At 38.8% G+C, this 26,047-nt stretch overlaps 1 protein-coding gene across 4 annotated transcripts in view; it reads right to left on the bottom strand.

Annotated features, from left to right (window-relative positions):
• Positions 1-8,659: 8,659 nt before the first annotated feature.
• ZNF143 (zinc finger protein 143) overlaps positions 8,660-26,047 on the bottom strand; it is a 54,817-nt gene continuing 37,429 nt past the window's right edge. For 3 of the 4 annotated variants that reach the window (XM_082660662.1, XM_082660664.1, XM_082660663.1), the window contains exons 13-16: positions 23,615-23,763; positions 21,282-21,443; positions 10,471-10,617; positions 8,660-9,625 (exon numbers count right to left, since the gene is read on the bottom strand). In XM_082660662.1, coding sequence (XP_082516788.1) covers positions 9,542-9,625; positions 10,471-10,617; positions 21,282-21,443; positions 23,615-23,763 — 542 coding nt within the window. In that variant the 3' untranslated portion in view covers positions 8,660-9,541. Of the gene's footprint in view, positions 9,626-10,470; positions 10,618-11,640; positions 11,739-21,281; positions 21,444-23,614; positions 23,764-26,047 lie in introns of those variants that run through there. The other variant, XM_082660665.1, reaches the window with a different exon arrangement.

The raw sequence follows: 26,047 nt of genomic DNA, 5'->3' as shown, positions 1-26,047 counted from the left end.
CCAGACCAGGGATCAAACCCGTGTCCCCCGGCAGGCGATTCTTAACCACTGTGCCACCAGGGAAGTCCTCAAATACTTATAATATATGCAGCACATAAATATATGTGCATATTCTCATTAACATAAGCCATGAACTTTTGAATGAAAAGTCCTTCAGAACTAGGACCTAATTTTTCACAGTGATGTAAAGTCTCTAGGAATGTTTGTTAAGACTAGCCAGATTTTACCCAAAGCTGAATCATTTCCAGATTATGTTTTTGATTCTGGAGAAATAATAACTTTTTCTAAAGAAGAGCCTACTCTGATAGATATCTAATTTTTTTAAAAATCCATGTTGGTCAAATCTGTTTTTCACTTAAAAACCAAATAATATACTAAAAAAGTTAAACTGTCTTTCTTCATCTTGCTTAATATCTTTACCTATCTCCTTCTGCTGGTTCTCTCAGCAAACCTCATCTCACTTCAACCCAGCTCTGTTACGAACTGCTGGTTGGCCCCAGGAATCCAGTTCTCAGGCTAGAATGTGGTAACTCCTACCACTGCTCCTGTTTGACTTCTCACGTATAGATTAGATTTCTCTCCTTTGTCACTTGCCTTAATACCCTCTGATGGATGACACTGTTTGACCATTTCACCACATGTTCATCAGCTTACTCTGATACAGAATAATCAAATCCAGTTCCTCCTTAGTTGTTCAATGGATTAAATGTGAGATTAGCATTGTCCCTTACGAATAGTGTTCAATAAATGTTATGTGTGCTTTTACTTATAACAGTGTTATTCGAGAATATTCATACTTGTTAATGGCTTTATACTCAGTAAATGCAACATGTGATTCCTGGTGTCACCAAAATAAGTTTGCTTAACGTGGATCAACAGTTAAAGGCTGTGTACAACCAGCAAGGATAATCAAATCAGAACAGAGATAGTATTGATAAGAACTTGAGAAGTATAGCTAGGGAAGAGTGACCAGTTGAAAGCTTGTATTTTAATGAAATGAGCATAATTTATTTTCATGCCTAATGACTCTTTAAGGATTACTAACATACTATTTTCATTTATCCTTCTGACATTTATATAAGATCAAGGGAAGATTCCATTACATGCAATTATATAGATTATGTACAAAAACTTTGAGGATCTAAGATTCTCATTCAGTTTTGTTTTTTTTTTTTTTTTTTTTTTTTTGCTGTACGCAGGCCTCTCACTGTTGTGGCCTCTCCCGTTACAGAGCACAGGCTCCGGACGCGCAGGCTCAGCCGCTCCGCGGCATGTGGGATCTTCCCGGACCAGGGCACGAACCCACGTCCCCTGCATCGGCAGGCAGACTCTCAACCACTGTGCCACCGGGGAAGCCCTCTCATTCAGTTTTTTCTTGAGGGCTTCAACACTGAGAGACCGTGCCGGGGTGCTTGACAGTTGCGTCTGTACATACACAAAACCTTGGCTATAACCAGTTTTGTTAGTGAAAGAAGCCTTCAGGCCTGCCCCCAGTTATCTCAGCCTTTACACAGGCCCCCCTAATCTTCAACGACTTGATAGTCCACTGCAATCAGTAAGGCCTGTGGCAAGAATACTACTTTAAGACTTTTCCCAAGAGAAAATACTGACCACTGGCCATATTATTTCTAGATAAGAGAGGAGTTCTCAACCCACATTTAAAATTACAGCTCTGTGAGGCAGTTAGCCAAAACATCATGCTTCCTATTTGCTATTTTAGAACTTCTTTTTACTGGAATGGAACGAAGTAGCCCCATTTTCTCCAATATTTCTTGCAAAGGGCTGCTTTTCTCTCTATTCTTCATGAGTTTCAATAACTGAAAAGGTCACTTCACAGAAATGTTATAAACAGGAGGAATCAGTAAGTGAGTGCCCAACAGAATGCCGGTGCTAAATACACAATTGGGTAATTGATTAATTGCCTCTCCTGGGTTAGTGACATACACAGGAAATGACCCGGATGACCACGAGTTGTCTGCTGGCCACACTGTGATTATCTAAACCAGCTTTGTTCAGATTACTGCCGCACAAAAGATGTGATGACTCCTCTCCAGTGAGACAAGGGGCCCAGTCTCAGTAGGAGAGGGAAAGGAGATAAGGCAGACATCCCATGCTGGTCTTTTGTGAAGCAACAGGAGTGTGTTTGGGTATTGCTATGTTTTGATGACTCAGTGGTGAGTCAGTTTTAAAGTTCTGTAAAAGGCCTTGTTCAGCTCAGACAGGATTGAGAGATGAGCTCATCCAGTAGCTAGTTGGGTAGAGAGTACGCAGCAGTGTGGGATACGATCAGCTGATTGGTGGTATAAATATGTACGTGGAAAAAAACATAACAGTGAGGATGGACTAGTTCCTGAATGCAAAAATCAACTCTACCTGGCATCTTCTATTGAGTGCGTGCCATGTTCAAGCACCATCCATATCCTACCCACTGCCCCTACTTTTTATACAGGTCAGCATATGGGAAATGTCCTAAGTGCCACAAAAAGCTGGAGTGCTTTAAAGGGAGCTGGGAAGGCTATAGTGCCAGCTGTATGGTAGGCACCGAGCCAGATGCTTTACATATTTATCTTACTTAATCTTTATAGGAACCCTCCAAGAGGTATTTTTATTCACATTTTACGGATGAAGAAAATGAAACCCAGATACGTTAAATGCCTGTATCACACAGTCATAGAGCCAGCATTACTGAGACTGTATTACTACTGACTTAAAGAATAGCTCTTTCTACCCTGTCAGGAATGGGGTAAGGTGAGGGTGAGAACTCACTGGGAGACTTGATGAAGACAGTGTCACAGGAACCAGCCATGGGCCAGGCTAGTCGTGCAGTGTGCTGCTAGAGTCTGGACTGCAGGGCACACTTCCTGTACGGCGTGATTGAGGGGAGTGGGAATCAGAGACAGTCAGACTTGGCACCTCTACCTTTTTGTTATACCATAAAATCCACATGTATTTTAAATTCTAAAATCAAGAGGAAAGATTATAGGGGCTTCCCTGGTGGCGCAGTGGTTGAGAGTCCGCCTGCCGATGCAGGGGACGCGGGTTCGTGCCCCGGTCCGGGAGGATCCCACATGCCGCGGAGCGGCTGGGCCCGTGAGCCATGGCCGCTGAGCCTGCGCGTCCGGAGCCTGTGCTGCGCGACGGGAGAGGCCACAACAGTGAGAGGCCCGCGTACCGCAAAAAAAAAAAAAAAAAAAAAAAAAAAAGAGGAAAGATTATAAAGACTGATACTATGCTGTGTTGCAGAGGGTTTGGAGAAATGCATTCTTGTCTGCTATGGGGGTGGGTGTAAATTGGTACCACTTTTAAGAGATTGTTTTGTTATTATTTTTTAAAAATTAATTATTTTTGGCTGGGTTGGGTCTTCGTTGCTGTGCGTGGGCTTTCTCTAGTTGTGGCAAGGGGGGGCTACTCTTGGTTGCGTTGTGTGGGCTTCTCATTGCGGTGGCTTCTCTTGTTGCGGAGCACAGGCTCTAGGCACGCGGGCTTCAGTAGTTGTGGCACACGGGCTCAGCAGTTGTGGCTCGCGGGCTCTAGAGCGCAGGCTCAGTAGTTGTGGCACACAGGTTTAGTCCCTCCGTGGCATGTGGGATCTTCCTGGACTAGGGCTCGAACCCGTGTCCCCTGCATTGCTAGGTGGATTTTTAACCACTGCACCACCAGGGAAGTCCCTAAAAGATTGTTTTGAATATTTCTGTTACAATTTAAATATTTATAATTTTTGACTCAGCAATGCTAGTAAACATTTCTACAGGTTTGCAAACATATATAAAAGAATGTTTATCGTTGTATTAATTCATTCAGTAAATACTTAATGAGATTCCCCTGTGGGCTTGGCACCCTTCTGGGCACTAGGAACACAGCAGTGAAACAAACCAAAGTCCTTACTTTCATAAAACTTTGAGGCCTCTGGTGGAGACAGACAATATATAATTAAACAAAGGTACAAAAAATATCAAGTAGTGATAAGTGCTATAAAAGAAAAAGGGAGGTGTCAGGGATTAAGAAGTGGTAGAGGGTTGGAGGGAGGTGCTATTTTAAATAGGATGATCTAGGAAGGCCTTTCTGAGGAGGTGGCATTTGAGCAGGAATCTGAATGAAGTGAGGGAATCAGCCAAATGGAGATTTGGAGGAATTGTGTTGTAGGCATTGTTTAAAATACCAAAAATTGGAAGCCACCCGAATGTCCATTAAATAATAAGTAACCACAGTTTGCATAATAATGAGATAGAGCTATATGTACAAAATGAAAAGATATCTAAGATACGAAAAAAAGGTTGCAAAACTGTATAATGATTCAATTTTTAAAAATTAACCTAGAGTAAATATATTTACCACAGCGAAGACATTTGGAGAAATATACAAAATTATCAAAAAATCTCACTTCCAAAATGCCTAGGTACCAACTAAAGAGAGAGCCAAGAGAAAGGCCGAATCATTGCTCTAAAACAGGATGGGGAAGGTGGAATATGGCACAAGTCCTAGAGACCCATACCCTGCCTTTTCTGACACACTAGAGCTCTCCTCTCTTTCTGGTCACTGATGCCCTATCCCTCCTTCCCTTTCCTCGCTTCCCCACCTCCCTATCTCCCTCCCCTGGCTTTGCTCTTGGGAAAGGAGCCTGTGCTTCTGTTTTCTTAGCCTGGTTACTTCATCTGGACTGGTCTTCCTGCAGGTCTGTTCTCTGGCTGCAGTCTGTGGTGAGGTGCTGATAAGGAAGGGGCTTCCAGGAGCCCTCTGATTTATTACAGTCTCACTTTTAAACACAGAATAAGAGGCTTTGTCCCTGGTTACCAGCGTCAGAATCTTAACTGAGCCAGGAGCTCAGTTTGGGACGTAGGATTGCTCACACACGCTCCTGACAATTCTGACTGGATCACCTGCCTTGCCTTCAAGGCTCTTGAAGCAGCCCAGCTTTCTGTTTGATGCCTACCCCAACTCCCACCCACCACTACCAAGCTCTGCTGATTTCCAGGGCCCTGTGTGTCTGTGTGCTTGTAAACCAGTGGTTAGAAACAACAAGAGCACAGAAAAATGGCGAGGATGAAATAAAGACACAAAACATGTTCTGTGCTCCTGGATTACTTCTAACAATTTTTCAGTTGATTATTTTGGATTTCTACGTAGGCAATCATATAATTGATAATTCTGTCCTTCTTCCTGGTATTTATGACTCTTACTTTGTTCTGTTGTCTAATTGCATTAGCTAGCACTTCCAGAACAACATTAAATAAGAGGAGAGGTGTTCAATGGCTGGTTAGCTCAGTTGGTTAGAACATGGTGCTAATTATAGGAGAGGTAGAGGCATTCCTGTCTTGCTCCTGACTTCAATGGGGATATTAAGAATAATATTGGAGGGCTTCCCTGGTGGCGCAGTGGTTGAGAATCTGCCTGCCAATGCAGGGGACACAGGTTCGAGCCCTGATCTGGGAAGATCCCTACATGCCGCGGAGCAACTGGGCCCGTGAGCCACAACTACTGAGCCTGCGCATCTGGAGCCTGTGCTCCGCAGCAGGAGAGGCTGTGACAGTGAGAGGCCCGTGCACCGCGATGAAGAGTGGCTCCCGCTCGCCGCAACTAGAGAAAGCCCTTGCACAGAAACGAAGACCCAACGCAGCCAAATAAATAAATAAATAAATTTTATTAAAAAAACATAATAATAATATTGGAAAAAAAAGAATAATATTGGTTAATAAGATGCGATTATGTGTATGTGTGCATGTGGACATGATTTATATCTGTTATATTAGGGAAGTATTCTTTTCCTTTTGTCAGAATATTTATGAGGAATGAATATTCAATTCTATCACATTTTAGCATTTCTCTTCATTATTCTGCTTTTTCCTCTTTTTAATTATTTATGTGGTGAATTAGATGATAGATTTTCCTTCTATTATGCCACTCTATTCTTCCTGAAATAAACTGTAGTCATTTTCAGAACATACTGCAAAATTATGTTCATGTATTTCATTTAGTCATTTTGCATCTATATTTATAAATGGAACTGGTCCATAGTTTTTCTGTTGTACAATCTTTATAGGACTTTGGTTTCACGAAACACTGGAATGTTTGCTTCTTTCTCTGTGCTTTAGAGCAGCTTTAATAGTATGAGAATGATTGATTATGTGAAAGTCTGAAAGATGTTGCTCTTAATGTGTCTAGGTTCAGATTTTTTTTTTGAGGTATTGCTTTTGATAGCTTTTGTCCATGGTTATTTATCTGTTTAGATTTTCTTCTGTCTTTGAGTCCCTGTTGGTAATTTATATTTCCTTGAGTATTATCCATTTCATTCAGATTTTAAATTGTAATAGCATAGGACTGAGCAAAGTTTTCACTTGTATTTCTCATCATTTCCTCTGTACCCATAGTTATAAGCCCTTTCTCATTGTATATTTGTTTTGTCTTTTTTTTTTATCATGTTAGCTAGTGGTTTATCAGTTTTACTGTTTGCTTTCCTCCCACCCCAAAGAACTAGATCTTAGATTTATTAATCAGTTGTTTTCTGATATTGAAATAATTCATTTTGCTTTTATCTCTATTAATTCCTTCCTTTTGCTTTCTTTAAATTTTGCTTTGCTGTGACTTTTTTTTCCCCTTCTAATTTCCTGCATTGTCTGCTTTGTTAATGAACTTTTATTTTTTCTTATTCAGCAGTAAAAGTGTTTAAGGTCATGAATTCTCTTGTGAATACAACTTTGGCTGCATTCCATAAGTAATGTTTCATTGACTTTTTTTTTTTTTTTTTTTTTTGCGTTACGCGGGCCTCTCACTGTTGTGGCCTCTCCCGCTGCGGAGCACAGGCTCCGGACGCTCAGGCTCAGAGGCCATGGCTCATGGGCCCAGCCGCTCCACGGCACGTGGGATCCTCCCGGACTGGGGCACGAACCCGTGTCCCCTGCATTGGCAGGCGGACTCCCAACCACTGCGCCACCAGGGAAGCCCAATTGACTTATTTTTAAAATAATCTATAATTCAACTTTTTTAAACTTCATGTTGAGGTATATACATACAGAAGAGCAAACATATCAAAATATGTACACTTTGGTGAATATTCACAAATTCAACACTCAGATTAAGATATAGAACATTACAGCTACATAGTTTACAGGGTCCAATGAGAAATGAAAATGCAATGTTCCAGTTTTATTAAGAACTTTAAGATGGTGACAGCAGAGCATTAAACCACCAGTGGGGCCTTTCTAAGTGCAGGGCCCTATGGACATGCCCATGATGCTAGTGCTTCAACTTCCCTCTGGGCTTTCTTCTCACCCCCAGCTCCCCTCCCTACCAATAGTATCCACTGTCCTGACTTCAGATAATGAGAGTAGTTTGGCCCGCACTCTTAGGTCCAGCTTCCTTTGCTGAACATTATATTTATGAGGATCATTCATACTTTTACATGCAGTTGAAGATCATACATTCTCATTGCTGTGTACTTAAAACTAGTCTATAATTTAGTTTTGGTCTGTCACCGATTGAAGAGTTGTTTAGGAAAACTTCAAATTTTTCCTAGTGATTGAGTGCATTAGACTAAGTTCTAACTTCCTAGTCTCAGAGGTGGAGCTAGAAACGGGCTCTTCTTCCTCCGAATGAGCAAGTCCTTAGTCAGAAAACATATAGTATGAATAAGGAACAGTCAGCTTCGGAATAAAAAGCTCCTCCTCGGGCTTCCCTGGTGGTGCAGTGGTTGAGAGTCCGCCTGCCGATGCAGGGGACACGGGTTCGTGCCCCGGTCCGGGAGGATCCCACATGCTGCGAAGCGGCTGGGCCCGTGAGCCATGGCCGCTGAGCCTGCGAGGCCACAACAGTGAGAGGCCCGCGTACCGCAAAAAAAAAAAAAGAAAGAATGGAGACTGAGACGGTGGGTGACTGAGACCTTTTCTAATGTTATCTATCTATGAAGAGCTTTGAAGGGAAAGCAGCCAATCCCCCCGCCCAACCCTGAAGGGTTTCCCATTTCAAATGACTAAATCATGACCCTTTTTAGCAAGACTTCAAAGAACCTGATCAAAGATAACATTTATATTAAATAAAACGGCACATTTTTTCCTTTTTACTGTAAGGCTTGAAATGAAAAACAGCCACGTTTCAGCTCCCTGGCAAACAAAGCATGGTGAACAACAGCAAAGAAGTGATTGTTGCAGGACAACCCTCACACACCCTCCCCCCCTTTTTTTGGACCTTGGTAGACCCCACACTGATTTTCCAACATTAGAGATGGTTTTTCAGGTGCTCAGGTCATTGGGCAATCGAGATCACCAAAGCTCATCTTGAAAATCTCTGCCACAGGTTATCATCTGAGAAGGCCGTTGTGGTGTGGTGAAAAAACACCCTGGACTTGGGAGTCAGAAAGTCTGGATTCTTAAGTCTTTGCCCTGCCTCACCACAGCTGTAAGGCCTGGGTAGACACTTAACCTCTTTGGACCTTCAGCTTCCTATGTACAAACAGGAGTAGTAAATCCCACATAGCTCACAAAATTGTTATGAGTAGATAAAAATGTATGGAAAAGTACTTATTTTGTGCTTGATACACAATATACTCTCAATATATGTGTTGTATTTTATTATGTTCGTGATATTTTCTACAACACTTCCCCCCACCTCCATACCAATTTAATGAAACAAATATAAAGGTAACATTTAAAAAATTGCTGTATTCAAAATTAATAATAAACTTTAGGGTAAATAAGCTTTAAAATAAAAGTACATAAGCAAAAATAAATAATTTACACCAACCCACTAACCTAATTTTCAGAGTAAAGCCATTTCCAATTACAGCACTATTATCCCGGGCTCCAGCCTGTGGTCAAACTTTGATAGTTTATTATTTTTAAAAAACAGTAACAAGAAACTGAACGCTAAGGAAAATCTTTTAACAAAACCAAAGTACTGGATTTAACTTTTTAATTTTAAATAACCAAACTTTGTAATTTTATATATAATCCAATGTAATGCTAATACAATTAGCACTTCAGCTTGAAGAGCTGTTAGTTAACAGGGATGGAAAACTATAATGAATAGTCTTCAAACCGTAAGATACAAATAAAAATGGACAAGTATACAGTAGAACAAAAACTGCAGACACTCTACTAGCTGAGGGAAATATGTGAAGGCTTTACATCCTTTATTATCCATGATGGCTTTTGGAATTATGATTGTTTGATGTATAGAACCTTTGACATTTTAGATACAGCCTTTCATTTTTCACAGTAAGTTAAAAATCCATCATAAGTCTCCATAAGACTTCACTGGTCTTGCATGTAGACTCTAGGATTTTGCAATCTGATAAAAGAGTAACATAAAAATTTACTGTATTACCCTAACTTCATACTTCCTTGTACACAATGAATCAGTTTGGGAAATCTTTTCCAAGGGTTATATACACAAAAGTGTCAAGAATAAATTGTTCTCCACTCTTGCATAAAAATGTGTACAGTGTTTCAGGAATGAAAAATTTCTAATTTTCCTGGGCCCGGGCTTCATGGATCTCTGCTGCCTGAAGATGATAGGCTCCTCTTCCTTTATTGCTCCATTGTTCTGAGGATTAATCATCCAACCCTGGCGTTTCTCCTTGTTGGATCCTGGATGCTATTCTGATGGCTTCTTCCAGAGATGGCTGTTCTCCAAGCTGAAACAGGAACATACACAAAACCACAGTCAAGATGCCAAAGAAATATAACATACCAGAAGTAAAATTTCTCTCTGTAACTCTGACACCTGGGCTTGTTAAGGTACTACTGCTGATCCACAAAACATAAAAACAAATTCCTGCTGGGGATGCAGTTTCTTTATTTAGGATTTTGATAAACCTTCACGCATGCAAGGAACAAAAGATGCTCATCTTTTCCAGTGGAGATAGAGAGCTTCCTGAGCCTTTAGCTTTTATGCCCATAAACTAAATTAAAACCAATAGCTGACATTTTCCTGAGTATGTTCTAACCCTTTTCCAAGTAAATACATTTAAAAAAAATCTTCCCAAGGAAAGGTAATCTACACCTAGCATTCTAGATTCTCTGCCTGAATGCAGTGACTTCCCAGAGAATATGTTCTTCACAGTCTTCTGACATTTCCCACCATAAAATACAGCTGTGCAGTGATTCTCAGAGGACTAACTTGGGGTCTATGTTTACAGGAGGTTCATTTTCAAGGAATAACTCTTAAGTGCTTTATAGAATCCTGCCTAATTAGACTTTTATTCTGAGAGTAAAGATAGCTGGCCAGGTACACACAGGTATATATATATACCAGGAGCTTTATTTTTCTTGTTATAAATTCCCCTAGAATATACAAGGATGGTAGAAAACAAAGTTTTAGTCTGAGTCTACTTCAAATGCAGCAATTTCCTTAATGTGGCTAAGTAATACAGATGATTCTGTGCCCTGCCTCTGTGAAGGTTACGCATAAAGCAGAGAGTACAAGGCTGAGAGCTGAGCAGCACTGCTGTCAATGGAGGACAGTTGCCATTGTACCCACCTGAACTGCAATCTGGGTGCCGTTGGATGTTGCCACTAAGGTCAAAGGTCTGGTTTCTGTGGTTACTAAGTGATGGCTATGCTGTTGGTGCCCCATTTCTGATGATGCAGTATGGAATGCTGCCAAGTCCTGAGCCACAATTGCAACCTTAAAAAATACACAGAAAAATTAAAACTATGATTTAAATAGGTTAAAATCCATTTAACACAGGGACTGTCTTCAAATTCAAAAGGAAAACCTCCCTTCTGACCATACACTTGTAGAAGCCTAAAGCTGGAAAAGACCTTACATATTGTCTATTCTGGACTCTTTTTTTTTTTTGGCTGTGCCACGCAGCTTGTGGGATTTTAGTTCCCTGACCGGGGATTGAACTCGGGCCCTTGGCAGTGAGAAGCAGCAGTCCTAACCACTGGACCACAAGGGAATTCCCATGGACTCCTCTTTTTTATTTGAACAAGTTGAGGCTCAGATAGACGGGACGTATCTAAGGTTATAAAGTGAGCCAATGGCAAAACAGGGTAGAGGACACTGAAAAAGTGGATTCGCTATGTCAGGCTCCATTAACCAGGAGAGACATGACTGTGCATAGATTCTATTATCCCTAAGAGGCTGCCTGGGAGATTACACATGTGGACTAATTCACACCTCATATGTCTATTTATTCCCGAGTTTGGATCATTGGTAGATATACTATTTTCTCCTGTTTATCTGTTGCATTTAAAATTAGATTTCCATAAAAAAATTAAAAATTAAAAAAATAAAAAGCAATTAAAAATTTTAAAAATAAAAAATAAGACAAAAGAATTAAAAATAAAGTTAGATTTCCATTGGGAATTCCCTGGCGGTCCAGTGGTTAGGACTCGGTGCTTTCACTGCCAAGGGCCCAGTTTCGATCCCTGGTCAGGGAACTAAGATCCCAGCAAGCTGCATGGTGCTGCCAAAAAAAACAACAAAAAAAAGATTTCCATTAACTAGGAAAACAAAGTACCAGTACCATTACTGACAAAATAGCAACTATCTTTTTTTGGGGGGCGGGGCTCACCATGGCCTGAGGGATCTTAGTTCTGACCAGGGATCGAACCCATGACCCCTGCAGTGGAAGCACAGAGTCCTAACCACTGGACCGCCAGGGAATTTGAAGCAACACATCTTGTTATACTCACTTCCTCTTTTAGATTCCATGGAATCTTTCCATCTTGTTCCTGAAGCATCTAGTCAAAGTGGTTAAAAGTGCTTTTGTGGCTCTTAAACCACAAATATAGATTTTGCTATGTGGATAACAAAGAAAATGGCATCAATTACTTCTGTTATATATTTAAGAATTTCGTCCAGCCAAACTCAGAGAAAGAATAAGTTAAAAACTGAAACTACTATTTTACTTGGCCATTAATCCATTAAAAATGCTAGATTTTAGAGCTAATAGATATTCAGCTTGGATCAATTCCAGTAATGTTCCATAGTCCAGCAACAAATTTCAGTATGGCAGTGGGGGAATAGCTTATATTGGACTAACCCTTCCTGCAGATAACAATCATAAAGTGTGGAAAAAAATATAAAAAAGCAACCATTTGAAGGCCGTGGTGAATGATGAAAAGCAGGCAGGAAATGGAGGGGATTCTTAAAAGAAGAGAACCACACTGGGTCACATCTATGTTTAAATAGCTTTTCCACTGAGGGCACTCACCAGTCTGAGCAGCACAGGGCAACTTAAGCTATCAGAGATAATGGAGTCTATGGCTGCCAGAATGGCTATGTATTGAGAGGGATATCCTAGAAAGGAGAAAACCAGAGGGAAAGGGGCTCCCAAACCTGTGTATAAACTCCCCTCAATTCTTTAAGACCTCAGAACTGCAAACATGTTGGGGGGGTTCCAATAAATCTGGTAGAAAGCAGCAGCTAGAAGGCTGAAAAGCTGAGAAGAGATTTCAGCGATACCACGGGACAGACAGGATTTAGAACTTCAATCCCACCAAGTTAGAAGGGTTTGGAAAATACCTCAGGCTTTCCATTGAAACCCTAAGAGCCACACTTTAGGAGTAAAGATTGTATCCCAGGACTGAAGATTCACCCTGAGACTAAATGGCAAAACTAAAACAGAACTACTTTAATAAAGTATAAAACCCAGCCTCTACAAGTAACTTAACTACCTGACAAAGCAAAATGAACATTCTTCAGAGAAAGATAACAAAATTAAGAATCTCTATAATGTATCATCCATAATGTTCAGAATACAATAAAAAAATTACAACACATAAGAAGAGGAAAATGTAACCCAGAGTCAAGAGAAAATGAAGTCAGTAGAAACAGACCACGAGATGACCAAAACGTTAGAATTAGTAAACAGGGACTTTAACACAGTTATTATAAATATGTTAAAAGGTTTATGGAATGCATACAAGAGGAAATCTCAGTAAATAAATGAAAACTATAAAAAAAAAGTAAATTCTACAATCAAAAATGAGAATATCTAAAATTATCTGAATGGGCCTAATAGAAGATGATGATGTCAAAAGAAAAGGTCAGTGAACTCTAAGATCAATAGGAATTATCCATCTGAAGAACCAAGAAAAAAAGATTAAAGAAAAAAAGAATGGCTCCCCAGCAACTTGTGGGACAATACCAAGTTAATATACATATAATTAGAGACCGAGAAGGAAAAGAGAAACAGAATGAGGCAGAATAAAATCTTTTGATGAAATTATGGCCAGACTTTTCCTAAATCTGGTAAAAAACAAATACCCTACAAAATATTATATAATGTTTTATAATATTATATATATTGTCTTATAATTATATAAAAGAAACCTAGTAGATAAATACAAAGAAAATCACACCATAATCACATTGCTAAAAAAATCTAGAAAATAGCCAGAGAAAAACTGATATATTATATACAGGGGAACAATGATATGAAGATGGCAGATTTCTCATCAGAAACAATGAAGGACAGAGACAATTTAAAGTGCTGAAAGAAAAAAATTAACTGCCAACCAAAAATTCCATATCTAGCAAAAATATCCTTCAAAACAAAAATGTTTCAAAAAGAAGGGTGAAATAATATATTTTCAAATAAACAAAAACAGAATTTGTCACTGTAGATCTGCACTACAAATAATGCTGAAGCATATCCTTCAGGCCAAAGGGATGATTCCATATGGAAACTCAAATGTACAGAAAGGAATAAAAGGCACTGGAAATGATAAATTAGTGGGTAAGTATAAAATATTATGTTTCCTGTCGTCCTATAACTTACTTAAAAGATTAACTGTTTAATGCTAAAATATAATGTTGCATTGCCGGGGTTATAACATGTAAATGTAAAATATATTACAGCAGCACAAAAAGTAGGGGCATGAATGAAAATATACTGTTGCAAGGTTCTTAGATTTTATGTAAAGTAGTACAATGTTAAGTCTAAGTAGACTTCAATACCTTAAGGATGCACATTTTAATCCCTGGAGCAACCACAAAAAAGTAACACAGAAGGGTATAATTAGGAAGTTATTTGAGGAATTAAAATGAAATATGTATGCACCTAATAACAGAGATTTAAAATACTGGAAGTAAAAAAACCCCTAACAACTAAAAGGGAAATACAAATCCACAATCATAGTTGGAGGTATTAATTCCTTTTTCTTAGTAACTAGAACAAATACAGAAATGATTAATAAGGTTATAGAATATTTGAACAACACTATCAACCACCTTAACCTAATGTGTAGTATGCTACACCCAACAAGTGCAGAACACACATTCTTTTCAAATACATATGGAATATAATGGGAAATCAATGAAAGACACAGGGAAAACAAGTCTCAAATTTCAAAATAATGAAATCTTACAGAATATGTTCTCTGACCGTAACAGATTTAAATTAAAAATCAAGAACAACAGGTATCTTGGACTTCTCTGGTGGCACAGTGGTTAGGAATCCACCTGCCAAAGCAAGGGACATGGGTTTGAGCCCTGATCTGGGAAGATCCCACGTGCCGCAGTGCAACTAAGCCCGCTAGCCACAACTACTAAGCCTGCGTGCCACAACTACTGAAGCCTGCGTGCCTAGAGCCTGTGCTCCGCAACAAGAAAAGCCACCACAATGAGAAGCCTGCGCTCTCCACAACTAAAGAGCCCGTGTACAGCAATGAAGACCCAATGCAGCCAAAAATAAAATAAATTTATTTAAAAAAAAAAGAAAACACATTTCCTTATTAAAAAAAAAAGAACAGGTATCTAGAGAAGTACCAGATATTAAGAAATTAAGCAACCTACATGCAAATTAAAACCACAATGATATATCATTTCACATCCACTAGAATGGCTAAAATTTTTTAAAGTAACAACACAAAATGTTGATGCTGTGAAACAAACAGAAGTCTTATACATTGCTAGTGGGAGTGTATGATGGTCAAACCACTTTGGAGGACTGTTTGGCACTTTCACATGAAGTTAAATATACCTCTACTCCATGGCCCAGCAATTCCACTAACAGGTATTTAGCTAAGAGAATGAGACCATATGTGTACAAATATACTTGTACTAGAATTTTCACCGCCACCTTATTCACAATAATCAACGATTGGAAGCATCCCAAATGTTCATCAAGGGGAGAATCTATCAACAAATTGTGATATATTCCTACCACAGAATACTGCTCAGCAATAAAAAACAATGAACTGATGTTATAAACAAGAACATGGATAAATCTCCAAAATATTATGTTAAAAGAAAAAACCCCAAAACAGAAGAGTTCATACTCTGGCTCCACTATGCAAAGTTTAAGAACAAACAAAATAATACAATCAGAATAACTAGGTGGAGACTGACTGGAAGGGGTCTCAAGAGAACTTTCTGGGGTGATAGAAATGTTCTAGATCCTGTTTGGGATGGGATGGGTGTGTATGTTTAATAACTCACTGAACTGTAAATTTAAGATCTGTGCAGGGAATTCCCTGGCAGTCCAGTGGTTAGGACTCTGTGCTTCCACTGTCAGGCGCCCGGATTTAATCCTTGGTTGGGGAACTAAGATCGCACAAACAGCGTGCTGTGGCCAAAAAAACCCAACAAACAAACAAACAAACAAAAAACCTGTGCATTTCACTGTATATAAATTTTACCTCAATGAAGAAAAAACAGATTTCAGGCTAATATGAAAAACATGTTCAACCTCACCAAACAAATGAAAGTAAAAATATAATTTATCCTTGGCTTGTGAATTATGCAAATATATAAAAAAAATCCTAATGCTAATCCTAATGAGAATACAGTGAAAACAAGAACACTTTTAGATCCATGGCATGATTGCTAAAACTTTCCAGAAAATAATTTGGCAATATGTAGCAAGAAACTTAAAATAGTTCATACCATTAATAATTAATAGTTCATACCATTAATCTAATAATTCCATGTCTAGAATTTGTTTCCTATGAAAATAATCAAGGGGCTTGCAGAACAATTTATGAATGTGGAATGAGTTAATGTTATGTATATCCATTTTATGGATTATTTTGTAAATATTAAAAATCCTTTTAAAAGAATGTTTAGGGACTTCCCTGATGTCACAGTGGTTAAGACTCCAAGCTCCCAATGCAGGGGGCCCGGGTTCAACCCTTGGTCAGGGAACTAGATCCCACATGCATGCCACAACTAAGAAGCCTGTGAGCCGCAACTAAGGAAAAGGTGAGCTTGCAACTAAGGAGCCCACCTGCCGCAACTAAGACCCAGCACAACCAAATAAATAAATAAATAAATAAAATATTAAAAAAAGAACACTTAATTGATATGAGAAAGTACTCAGGATGTAGTGTTAAGTGGATGACAAGCATACAAAATTGTATTATAATCCTAACTTTGTTCACATATGCATACACACAGAAAAAAAGATGAAGTAAATAGTCTTAAATGTTGAGACTGGTTATTTTAACACCAAGGTAAATAGCTGACTTTTAGTTTGAGTCTCTAGTTTCAAATTCTCTTGGGTAGATACCTTTAAGTGGAATTACTGGATCATATGTAATTCTATGTTCAACTTTTTAAGGAACTGCCACACTGTTTTCCACAGCAGCTGCACCATTTCACATTCCCATGAGCAATGCATAAGAGTTCCAATTTCTCCACATCATCCCCAAAACTTGTTATTTTCTGTTTTCTGGATAACGGTCATCCTAATGTAGGTGAAGTGGGATCTCATTGTGGTTTTTATTTGTATTTCCCTAATGATAATGATGTTGAATATCTTTTCATGTGCTAATTGACCATCTGTAAATCTTCTTGGAGAAATGTCTATTCAAGTTCTTCACTCATTTTTTAAAAAAATTTATTTATTTTTGGCCGTGTTGGGTCTTTGTTGCTGCGCGTGGGCTTTTTCTAGTTGCAGCGAGCAGGGGCTACTCTTCGTTGCAGTGTGTGGGCTTCTCATTGTGGTGGCTTCTCTTGTTGAGCACAGGCTGTAGGCGTGCGGGCTTCAGTAGTTGTGGCACACGGGCTCAGTAGTTGTGGCTCGCGGGCTCTAGAGCACAGGCTCAGTAGTTGTGGTGCATGGGCTTAGTTGCTCCACGGCATGTGGGATCTTCCTGGCCCAGGGCTCGAACCTGTGTTCCCTGCATTGGCAGGTGGATTCTTAACCACTGTGCCACCAGGGAAGTCCCCTTCACTCATTTTTAAATTCGTTTGCTTGCTTTTTTCTTGTTGAGTTATAGGAATTCTTTATATAGTCTAGATATTTTCCCCCTCATAATATTATTATTTTATTTTATTATTTTAAAATATATTCTAGGGACTTCCATGGCAGTCCAGTGGTTAAGACTTCGCCTTCCAATGCAGAGGGTGAGGGTTCGATCCCTGGTCGGGGAGCTAAGAGCCCACAGTCCTCTCAGCCAAAAAACCAAAACAGAAGCAATATTGTAACAAGTTCAATAAAGACTTTAAAAATGGTCTACATCAAAAAAAAAAATGGTCTACATCAAAAAAATCCTAAAAAATATATATATATATATATATATATATATATATTCTAGATATTAATCCCTTACTAGATGTATGATTTGCAAATATTTTCCCTCATTCTGTAGATTGTCTTTTCACTTTCTTGGTAGTGGCTTTTGATGCACAAGTGTTTTTAATTTTTTTTTTTTAGCCGTTCCCCGTGGCTTGTGGGATTTCAGTTCCCCGACCATGGATTGAACCAGGGCAACGGCAGTGAAAGCCTGGAATCCTAACCACTAGGCCACCAGGGAACTTCCAAGTGTTTTTAATTTTGAAGAAGTTCAATTAATTTTTTTCTTTCATCACTTATCATTTTGGTGTCATATGTAAGAAATAATCTCCTAATCCAATTTATCTATTTTTTCTTTCATTGCCTGTGCATTTGGTATCATACATAAGAAATAAGATCATGAAGATTTTCACCTATGTTTTATTCTAAGAGTTTCATAGTTTTAGCTCTTAAGTTTAGGTCTTTAATCCATCTTGAGCTAATTTTTATATATGGTATAAGATAAGGGTCCAACTTTATTTTTTCTCATGTGGATATACAGGTTTCCCAGCACCATTTGTTGAAAAGACAAATGAAAAGCCCTTTCCCACTGAAAGATCAAATTCTGACTGTCAAAATTTAGTTGACTATATATGTGAGGGTTTATTTCCAGATTCTCTATTTTATTCCATTGGGAATATGTATTACTTTTGTAATCTGAAATTAACTAACTAAAATAGATGGAAAGCACTGACTCTTTAGTCTATACCTGCTAACTAGGCTTCCAAAGGCACCTGGAAAAATGAGTCTCAGAAATGCAATTACCTTAACGACCAAAAAAAAAAAAAAAAAAAAAGACTTAGGGAAGGACTGACTACTTTCTTCCCATGCATGTAAAGAAATGGTTACAACCAATTTAAGTGTTACAGATAATTCATAGGTGGGGTCCAAACACCCCAGTGGATAGCCAACTTTTGCCCGATGGCCTACATGTAGTTAACAGCAGAAGGAACAGTAGCAGCAGCAGGTCCTCAAGTGAAACCCCATCCCTGTTGTGATATCCCTAGTTGCTGGAAGCTGCCTGGCTTCATTCTAGCCCTCAAAGCCTTCTCTCTTGAGAACTTTTCTAGCTCACAGGCTACAGATAAGCTACATAAGAATGTGTGCTTTAGGGTCACTATCTTTCCAGACCTGCAACTGTACAAGGTGTATTTACCCAAGCTGGGCTATAAACCCATCCAGGAATCCCAGAGCCACGGAAATGACTGCAAACTGATTAGGTGGGACCATTCCATAAGACAGCCTGAAAGCTAGTGGCTGCGTTTTTTGTTTGTTTTGGCATAAGGTAAAATTAGAAACAATAAAAATGCATGGATCTTAGGTGTTCTGTTGAGTTTTGACAGTTAGATACAACTGTGAAACCACCACTTAAAACAAGATGTAGAATAGTTCCTTCATATTTCATTCCATCAATTTCCTCCCCAGCCAAGCAGCACTTTCTGATTTCTGTCACCATGGATCGTCTTGTCTGTTCTTGGATTTCGTGTAAGTGGAATCATATGGTATATATTCTAGAAGGAATTGCTGAGTCATAGAGTAGAGGTATGTTCGACTTCATAAGAAACTGCCAAACAGTTCTTCAAAATGGTTGTAACATTCTATACTCTCACTAGTGTGTTGAATGTCCTAGTTGCTTCATTTCTTTGCCAACATTTGGTTTTGTTTGTCTTTTTTATTTTAGCCATTTCCCTGTGTCTGAAATGGTGTCTCTTTGTGATTTTAACTTGCATTTCTTTGATGATTAAAGATGTTGAGCACTTTTTTGTGTTATTGCCTTTCATGTACCTTTTTTTTGTGAGGGGTCTGTTCAAATAAGCAATCAGATGATTTGATCTTTTTTTTTTTTTTTTTTTTTTTTTGCGGTGTGCGGGCCTCTCACTGTTGTGGCCTCTCCTGTTGCGGAGCACAGGCTCCGGACGTGCAGGCTCAGCGGCCATGGCTCACGGGCCCAGCCGCTCCGCGGCATGTGGGATCTTCCCAGACTGGGGCACGAACCCATGTCCCCTGCATCGGCAGGTGGACTCTCAACCACTGCGCCACCAGGGAAGCCCCTGATTTGCTCATTTTTAACGGGTTGTTCACCTTTTTATTATTGATTTATAGAAGTTTGTCATATATTTTCAATACAAGTCCACTGTCAGATATAGTGTGAATATTTTTTTCCCAGTTTGGGGCTTATCTAATCTTTTACTACATTGTCTTTGGTGAGCAGAACTAATTTTGAAGAAGTCCAATTTATCAGAAAAGAAAAAAATTTATTATTAGTGCATTTTGTATCCTGTCTAAGAAATTTTTACCTTAAGGTTGCAAAAACATTCACTTTTCTTCTAGAAGCTTTATGATTCTGAGTTTTCTATTTCAAGGTGTAGAAAACCTTCAATTTTGTTCCTTTTTTCAGGACTGTTTTGGCTATTTTAGGTCCTTTGTATTTTCATGTAAATTTTAGAATCGGATTATCTGTATCTTCAAAAATTCCTGCTGGAATTTTTATTGTGATGGTATTGAATCTATAACCGAATTTAGGAAGAATGACAGCTACTAACTTACAGACTTTTTCACTGAACAGGGTAAGGCAGCTGCAGTGAAACCCCGCACTGCCTTCAGCATAAGCACAAGAAGGGTTTTTAAATGTTATTAACCAATATCATTTATTTTAAAAGAAATGAAAAATTAAACTACAAAGAGATACATTAGATTGGCAAAAATCCAAAGGTTTTACCACTATATTGACTGTCAGAAGGGGAGGAGGCACTCTCAAAGGCTGCAGCTAGGAATGTAGATGGGTATAACCCTAGAAAGGAAGTCTGGGAATATCTATCACAATTACCAATGCATATGTTTTTTCACCCAGCAATTCCACTCTAGGGATTTATCTAGTAGCAGATGTACTCACACACATGCAAAATCACATGTGCACAAGGTTATGTGTTGTTTGAAACAGCAAAAGACTTTAAATATATTATGGCATGTCCAATACAGTGGAATATGATATAGCTTAAAAAAAGAATGAGGAGGGAATTCCCTGGTAGTCCAGTGGTTAGGACTCAGTGCTTTCTCTGCCGGGGCCCGGGTTCAATCCCTGGTTGGAGAACTACGATAACTAAGATCCCTCAAGCCATGCTGCATGGCAGGAAAAAAAAAAAAAAAGAGGAAACTCTCTATAAAATGAAATAGAAAGATTTCCTAGATGTATTATTAAGGTTAAAAAAAAAAAGGTGAAGACGAGTATAGAATTTACTATCATACAAAGGGAAGGAGGGGAAGATGACTTTATTTGTATTTGTTTGTATATGCTTAATGAGTTGTTGGGAAAATTACGCAAGAAACTGATAAAAGTGGATTATCTCTATGGGGGCAGGGGTGGAAAGAAGACTTTTCACTGCCTATCTGTATATACTTTTTGACTTTTGAATTATGTGAATATATTACATATTCAAAAAATTAAATTTTGCAAATGAATTTTTTTTCTAAGTATCTGATGATGATAATGATGATAGGAAGAGCAACCATTAATGAACACTTAATATATACTTGGGCTGACTACTTTATATGCATTATCTTGCTTAATCCTTCTATTAACCTCATGGGGTAGATGCAATAATCACTCCTATTTTACAGATGAGGAAAAACTGAGACTCAGAGGGTTATGTAGCTAAGAAGTTGTAAAACTGGGATTCAATCTGAGGTTTGTGTGCTTAACCACTATATCACACTGTACATCTATGTAACGGTTTTGATATTGACATATGTATTGACTGATATAAAAGAAAAAAGCAATTACCTGCTGCCCTTCTGTACCCTCAGCGGTAACCATAGCAACAGAGTGTGTTCCTGCTGAGGAGATGACTGCATCATGAGCAGGTACTGTGATGGGCGTTCCGTCCTGTGTTACCATTGTGATGGTATTGCCAATGGCCTGCATGTCAGCTTGAGATATGTTCACCTGCAATACAATGCATTTTACAATCAGGCAATGTTTCTTGTTTTATCTGGCAGTCTTTATTAAGGGCTAGGCCTAATCCTTGTATAAGTCTACTCTGGGAGCAGATAAGCATTTTACAATGGAAAGAGGTCATCAGAAAAACTGCATATTGCTTTTTTTTTTAAATATCTTTATTGGAAAAACTGAATATTCCTTAAATGCATTTACTCCTCTCCATCTCTACTGCCAATTTAGACCCCTATTTTTCTCCCATCTAATTTTCTACAATACAATGTCTTTCCAAATATCTAGTCTAACCCGTCCCTAATCATCCTCTACCTTGTCACCTTTCTAAAAAACAAACAAATTTCATTATGCTCCCTGCTCAAATCCCCAGTGACTCCCCATCACTACAGTTCAGACTTCTTACATGGCACTCATGACCTTTCATCATCTGGCCTTAAACAGCTTCTCCAGACTCATCTTTCACTACTTCCAAACCAGCACACAAATCTGGCACTCCAGCCACAACAGATCATTTGCATCCCCGGGACTGTCATATTCTGTTATATTTTTGTGACTTTGCCCTTTCCTTCACTCTCTGCCTGGCTAACTCATAAAAATTCTTCAAGATCTAGCTGAATGGCCATTCTCTACAAGGGCCTCCAAGATTCCTTCAGGAAGCATCATTTACCCCTTCCTCCAGGTTGCCACAACACTTTACATACCTGTCGATTATATACCCATCATTATGAGAAATTATTTTTCATTTTAGGAACGTCCCTCTCCTACTAGACTACGATACCCCCCCTTCCAGTACCCCCCACACTAACTTTACCGAAATATCTGTCATTGGGTTCAATAAATGTTTGTTTTTTAATTGACCGAAGGAATGGAATAGAAATCCCTAAAGGAAATGGGAAGGTTATATCTAGAGAAAATACAACATTGGGATGGGGAAAATAGCTGCTTTAAAACATATGAAGAGGGATTAGACACATTCTATATGGTCAGAGAAAAGCCATGAGTGGATGACACAGTGGTAAGTTTCAGTCTGATAAACCCTCAAATTATCCAGCAATGGAACAGACCGTCTCTTCAGAGAGAAACTGCCTCATCTATATGGGGGCTGCTGTAGAGGGAATTTCTCCAGTATAGGAAGGGAAGGAAGTTAGATCAAATGACCTCCACAGAGCCTATCTGTGATGACCTAATTTTTAAAAAAGGCTTAGGGTTGATGCTGAATTAAAATTGTGTTAGTAAATATGTTAAATCTTATATGCCAATCAGTGGACAAAGAGTGTTGTGTAGAATTAGTGATGTCAAAAGTAAGGGGAAGAGGAACGAATGGGATGGTACAAGTGCTTTTTATTTTCCTATCCTGAATACGTTCTGCCTTCTAGCTAACATCAGCACATTAACAGTTATCAACACAGAGGGCAAATTAATCATGGGAGGTAAAGGTCCGAGGGAGACAGGTAAGAAGAGAGTTCTCCATGGAAGAGGTAGATATAGAAGGATAAAGAACCCCATATGTCTATTTCCACCAGTTATTAAGACAACCTTAGCTAGAGCTTAAAAATGAAATCAAGTCTGAATTATTTTAGGCTAGTGGCATCTAGAAAACAATGAAAAGTTTGACTATTGAACAACAGCCATTATATTGCTTTTCCTGGGGAAATCAAGATACCTCTTCTATTAATTCTGTGAAGCTAGTTAAGTGAACTCCCATGATTCCAGGTAGGGAGAGAGTCACACTCTGGAAATTTTACAGATGTGCCCATCACTGACTTGCCAGGATCTTTTAATGATGTCCTCGTCACCTCAGCCAAACCTCTGCTGACTTCTCAATCCTATCCCTTCTCTGAATTGGGTTTCATATGGATCTATTACTTTTCAAGCCCTCAATTTCACTGTGGTTCTGACCTTCACCACCTCACATTTGAACAATACCCATAACACCATTTGAATTCTACAGAGTCACAAACCTTCTCTCTTTACTAATCTCCCTGCAGGCAGTCGCTTTCAACAGGCTACTAGAAAGCCTCCAGGAGATCCAGCACTGCCTACAAGCTAAACTCCAAACTCTGTGCCCCAATTCAAGGCTTTCCTCAATTGGGACCCAACCTGCCTTTCAAGCCCAGGCTCAGAGAAATATTATTTAACTTGTTTGACTTTTGGTGGGTACTTACATGCTGAGTCCCGTCCTGGGATATGAGTGTAACCTGTTGACTCAACCCAGACTGGGTTACTGTGGCTACTTGTGTAGACACAACATCGTCCCCTTCTACACCTGTAACATACGTGATCTGGGACCCTTTAAGAACATCTTCACTTTGACCTGTTTAAAACAAATGAATTATTCATTTGATCAAACAACCAAGCTGTTTAGAAAACAGAGGAGATTTTAAATATTACAGAGAAAACTGACAAAAGTTAAATGGCATGTGTATTAAATTCTAAATCATGTTTTTTTTTCTTTGGCCATGTGGCATGTGGGATCTTAGTTCCCTGACTAGGGATTGAACCCGAGGCCCTTGCATTGGAAGTGCAGTCTAAACCATTGGACCACCAGGGAAGTCCCTAAATTCTAAACCATGAAAATGGCTTCCAGCACCTCCTGCCAATCTCTCCACCTCCTCTTTTGCAAAGCCAAACCAAATCAAAGCAGACCAAACCAAACTTTTCCACATAAAGTGTAACTGTTCTAATTTTGAGAGACCTTGCTTATTCTCTTATTTGGAGTAATTATGTGATACCATGCATGTGTGCTGGGGCAGGGAGTGGGGGAACTGTACAGGGAGACTAACTGGCAAATAACCCTTCCAACATGGCAAGTATGCACTAAGTCCTTGCAGTCACTTAAGAAGCTGCTAAAAATGATAAGACAACCTTCATAAACATTAACCACAAAACCAGAATGGTATGTAAACACAACGTACTAACACTAAGTTACTTACTCTTTTAACACAAGTGACTGATTATAAGTCATGAGTACACAGTGACATCATTGTGTAAAGACAACGTAATGGCATATTATCTGGGTTAAGGTTAACCATTTAGTAAGTAACAGAACAGGAGCCCCCCTCCACTTCTTTATTTCACAAAGAACCAGCAAGTAAACAGCAATTTCAAGTCAATTATTGCCATACTTGGCAACCAGGAAGATTATTGATCCCTCTCTTCTATTGCTTTCCACCTCTCATGATGCCAGAAAAAGGGTAAATATTTTTTTTTCCTTCAAAGGAGGACTTTATATGCTAATTTATGAGTACTTCTCAAAGTTATGGTTGATGCCTACACTCATACAGCTATAGTCATCACGGTGTAATCTCTATGACACTCATTACTTCATTTCTTTTTGTTCTGTTCCATGGCTATTTATTATATTTATTATTATACCATTATTCCAATGGGTTCAAAACCTAGGGGACCATATGGGAGAAAAGGAACATAAACCCATCCTTATTCTTGGAAAAACAATCTTACTTTAATTTTTTTAACAAAATGTATATTATTATAGATTATCTTCTAGAACACAAGAAATTTTGACAATCTGAAATATCAACATTTAAGGAAGAGATTGAGGAAGCTTAAAAGAGGAACAGTCTTAAACCTAAGTTTGACATCATGAAAGTCTGCTTTCTAATTGTAACATTTAGCAGCTGTTGTGATATCTAACAATGCACACTTACACTGCTTTGGCTAGAAAACAGCGTAGCATTCAAGAGTGAAGGAATTTGGGGGAGTTCCCTGGTGGTCCAGTGGTTAGGCACTTTTACTACCAGGGACCTGGGTTCAATCCCTGGTCAGGAAACTAAGATCCCACAAGCCATGTGGCGTGGCCAAAAATAAAAAAAACTAAAAAATAGAAGAGTGAAGGAATTGTTATTTTCTTACTATCACATGACTGATATCTGAAAAGACAAATTAGAACTCCAGGGAATTATCTGAGTAGACAGTGAATGATCTGTTCTTTTCCTTATTCTCCAACCATTTTTTTCCTACCTAAATGTTTTTCAACACTTCAATACTAGTTGTTAAGAATGGGTAAAGATGTTTTAATTTTCAAATTTACTCCATTTAGGAGGTACTCAATGAAATAGGACAACATATGTTTCTTTTTGTTTGTTTTAGAAAAACCTACTTCATTTTACCTGTTTAACTATGCTGATTTATTTAACTGAAATCATAGAATCTAATTCTCTAAAATATTTTTCCCAAGAGTTTATCCTTATTGAAATGCATGTTTTTGTCTCCAACAACACTACTGAATAGCACATGAATCAACTAAGAGTTATCTGGGAGTGCTTCACCGCTCTTATGATTAAGACCAACATCTTAATACACCCAAATAGTCTAGGCTGCCCCTGACTTGCTGTGCAGTCTCATTTCATACCACCTTCCCAAGCAGAAGTGCCATGCTGGCCAGGCTTCTTTCAGTCTCTCCGATTTACTGTGCTCTCTCCCACCACAGGACTTTTCGCTTGTGCCAATCCCTCTATTTGGATCGTTCTCTTGCCTTTGCTCCCTGTTTACCACCCCCCCAACCCCCCACATCCCTGACTCTACACCAAGTTAACCCTTATTCACCCTGTAGATCTCTCCAAAAATCACTTCCTCAG

Source organism: Grampus griseus (assembly GCF_964374135.1).
Source record: "Grampus griseus genome assembly, chromosome: 8".
NCBI classification, from domain to species: Eukaryota; Metazoa; Chordata; class Mammalia; order Artiodactyla; family Delphinidae; genus Grampus; species Grampus griseus.
The sequence above is the reverse complement of the archived record's forward strand: the minus strand, read 5'-3'. Positions and strand labels throughout refer to the sequence as shown.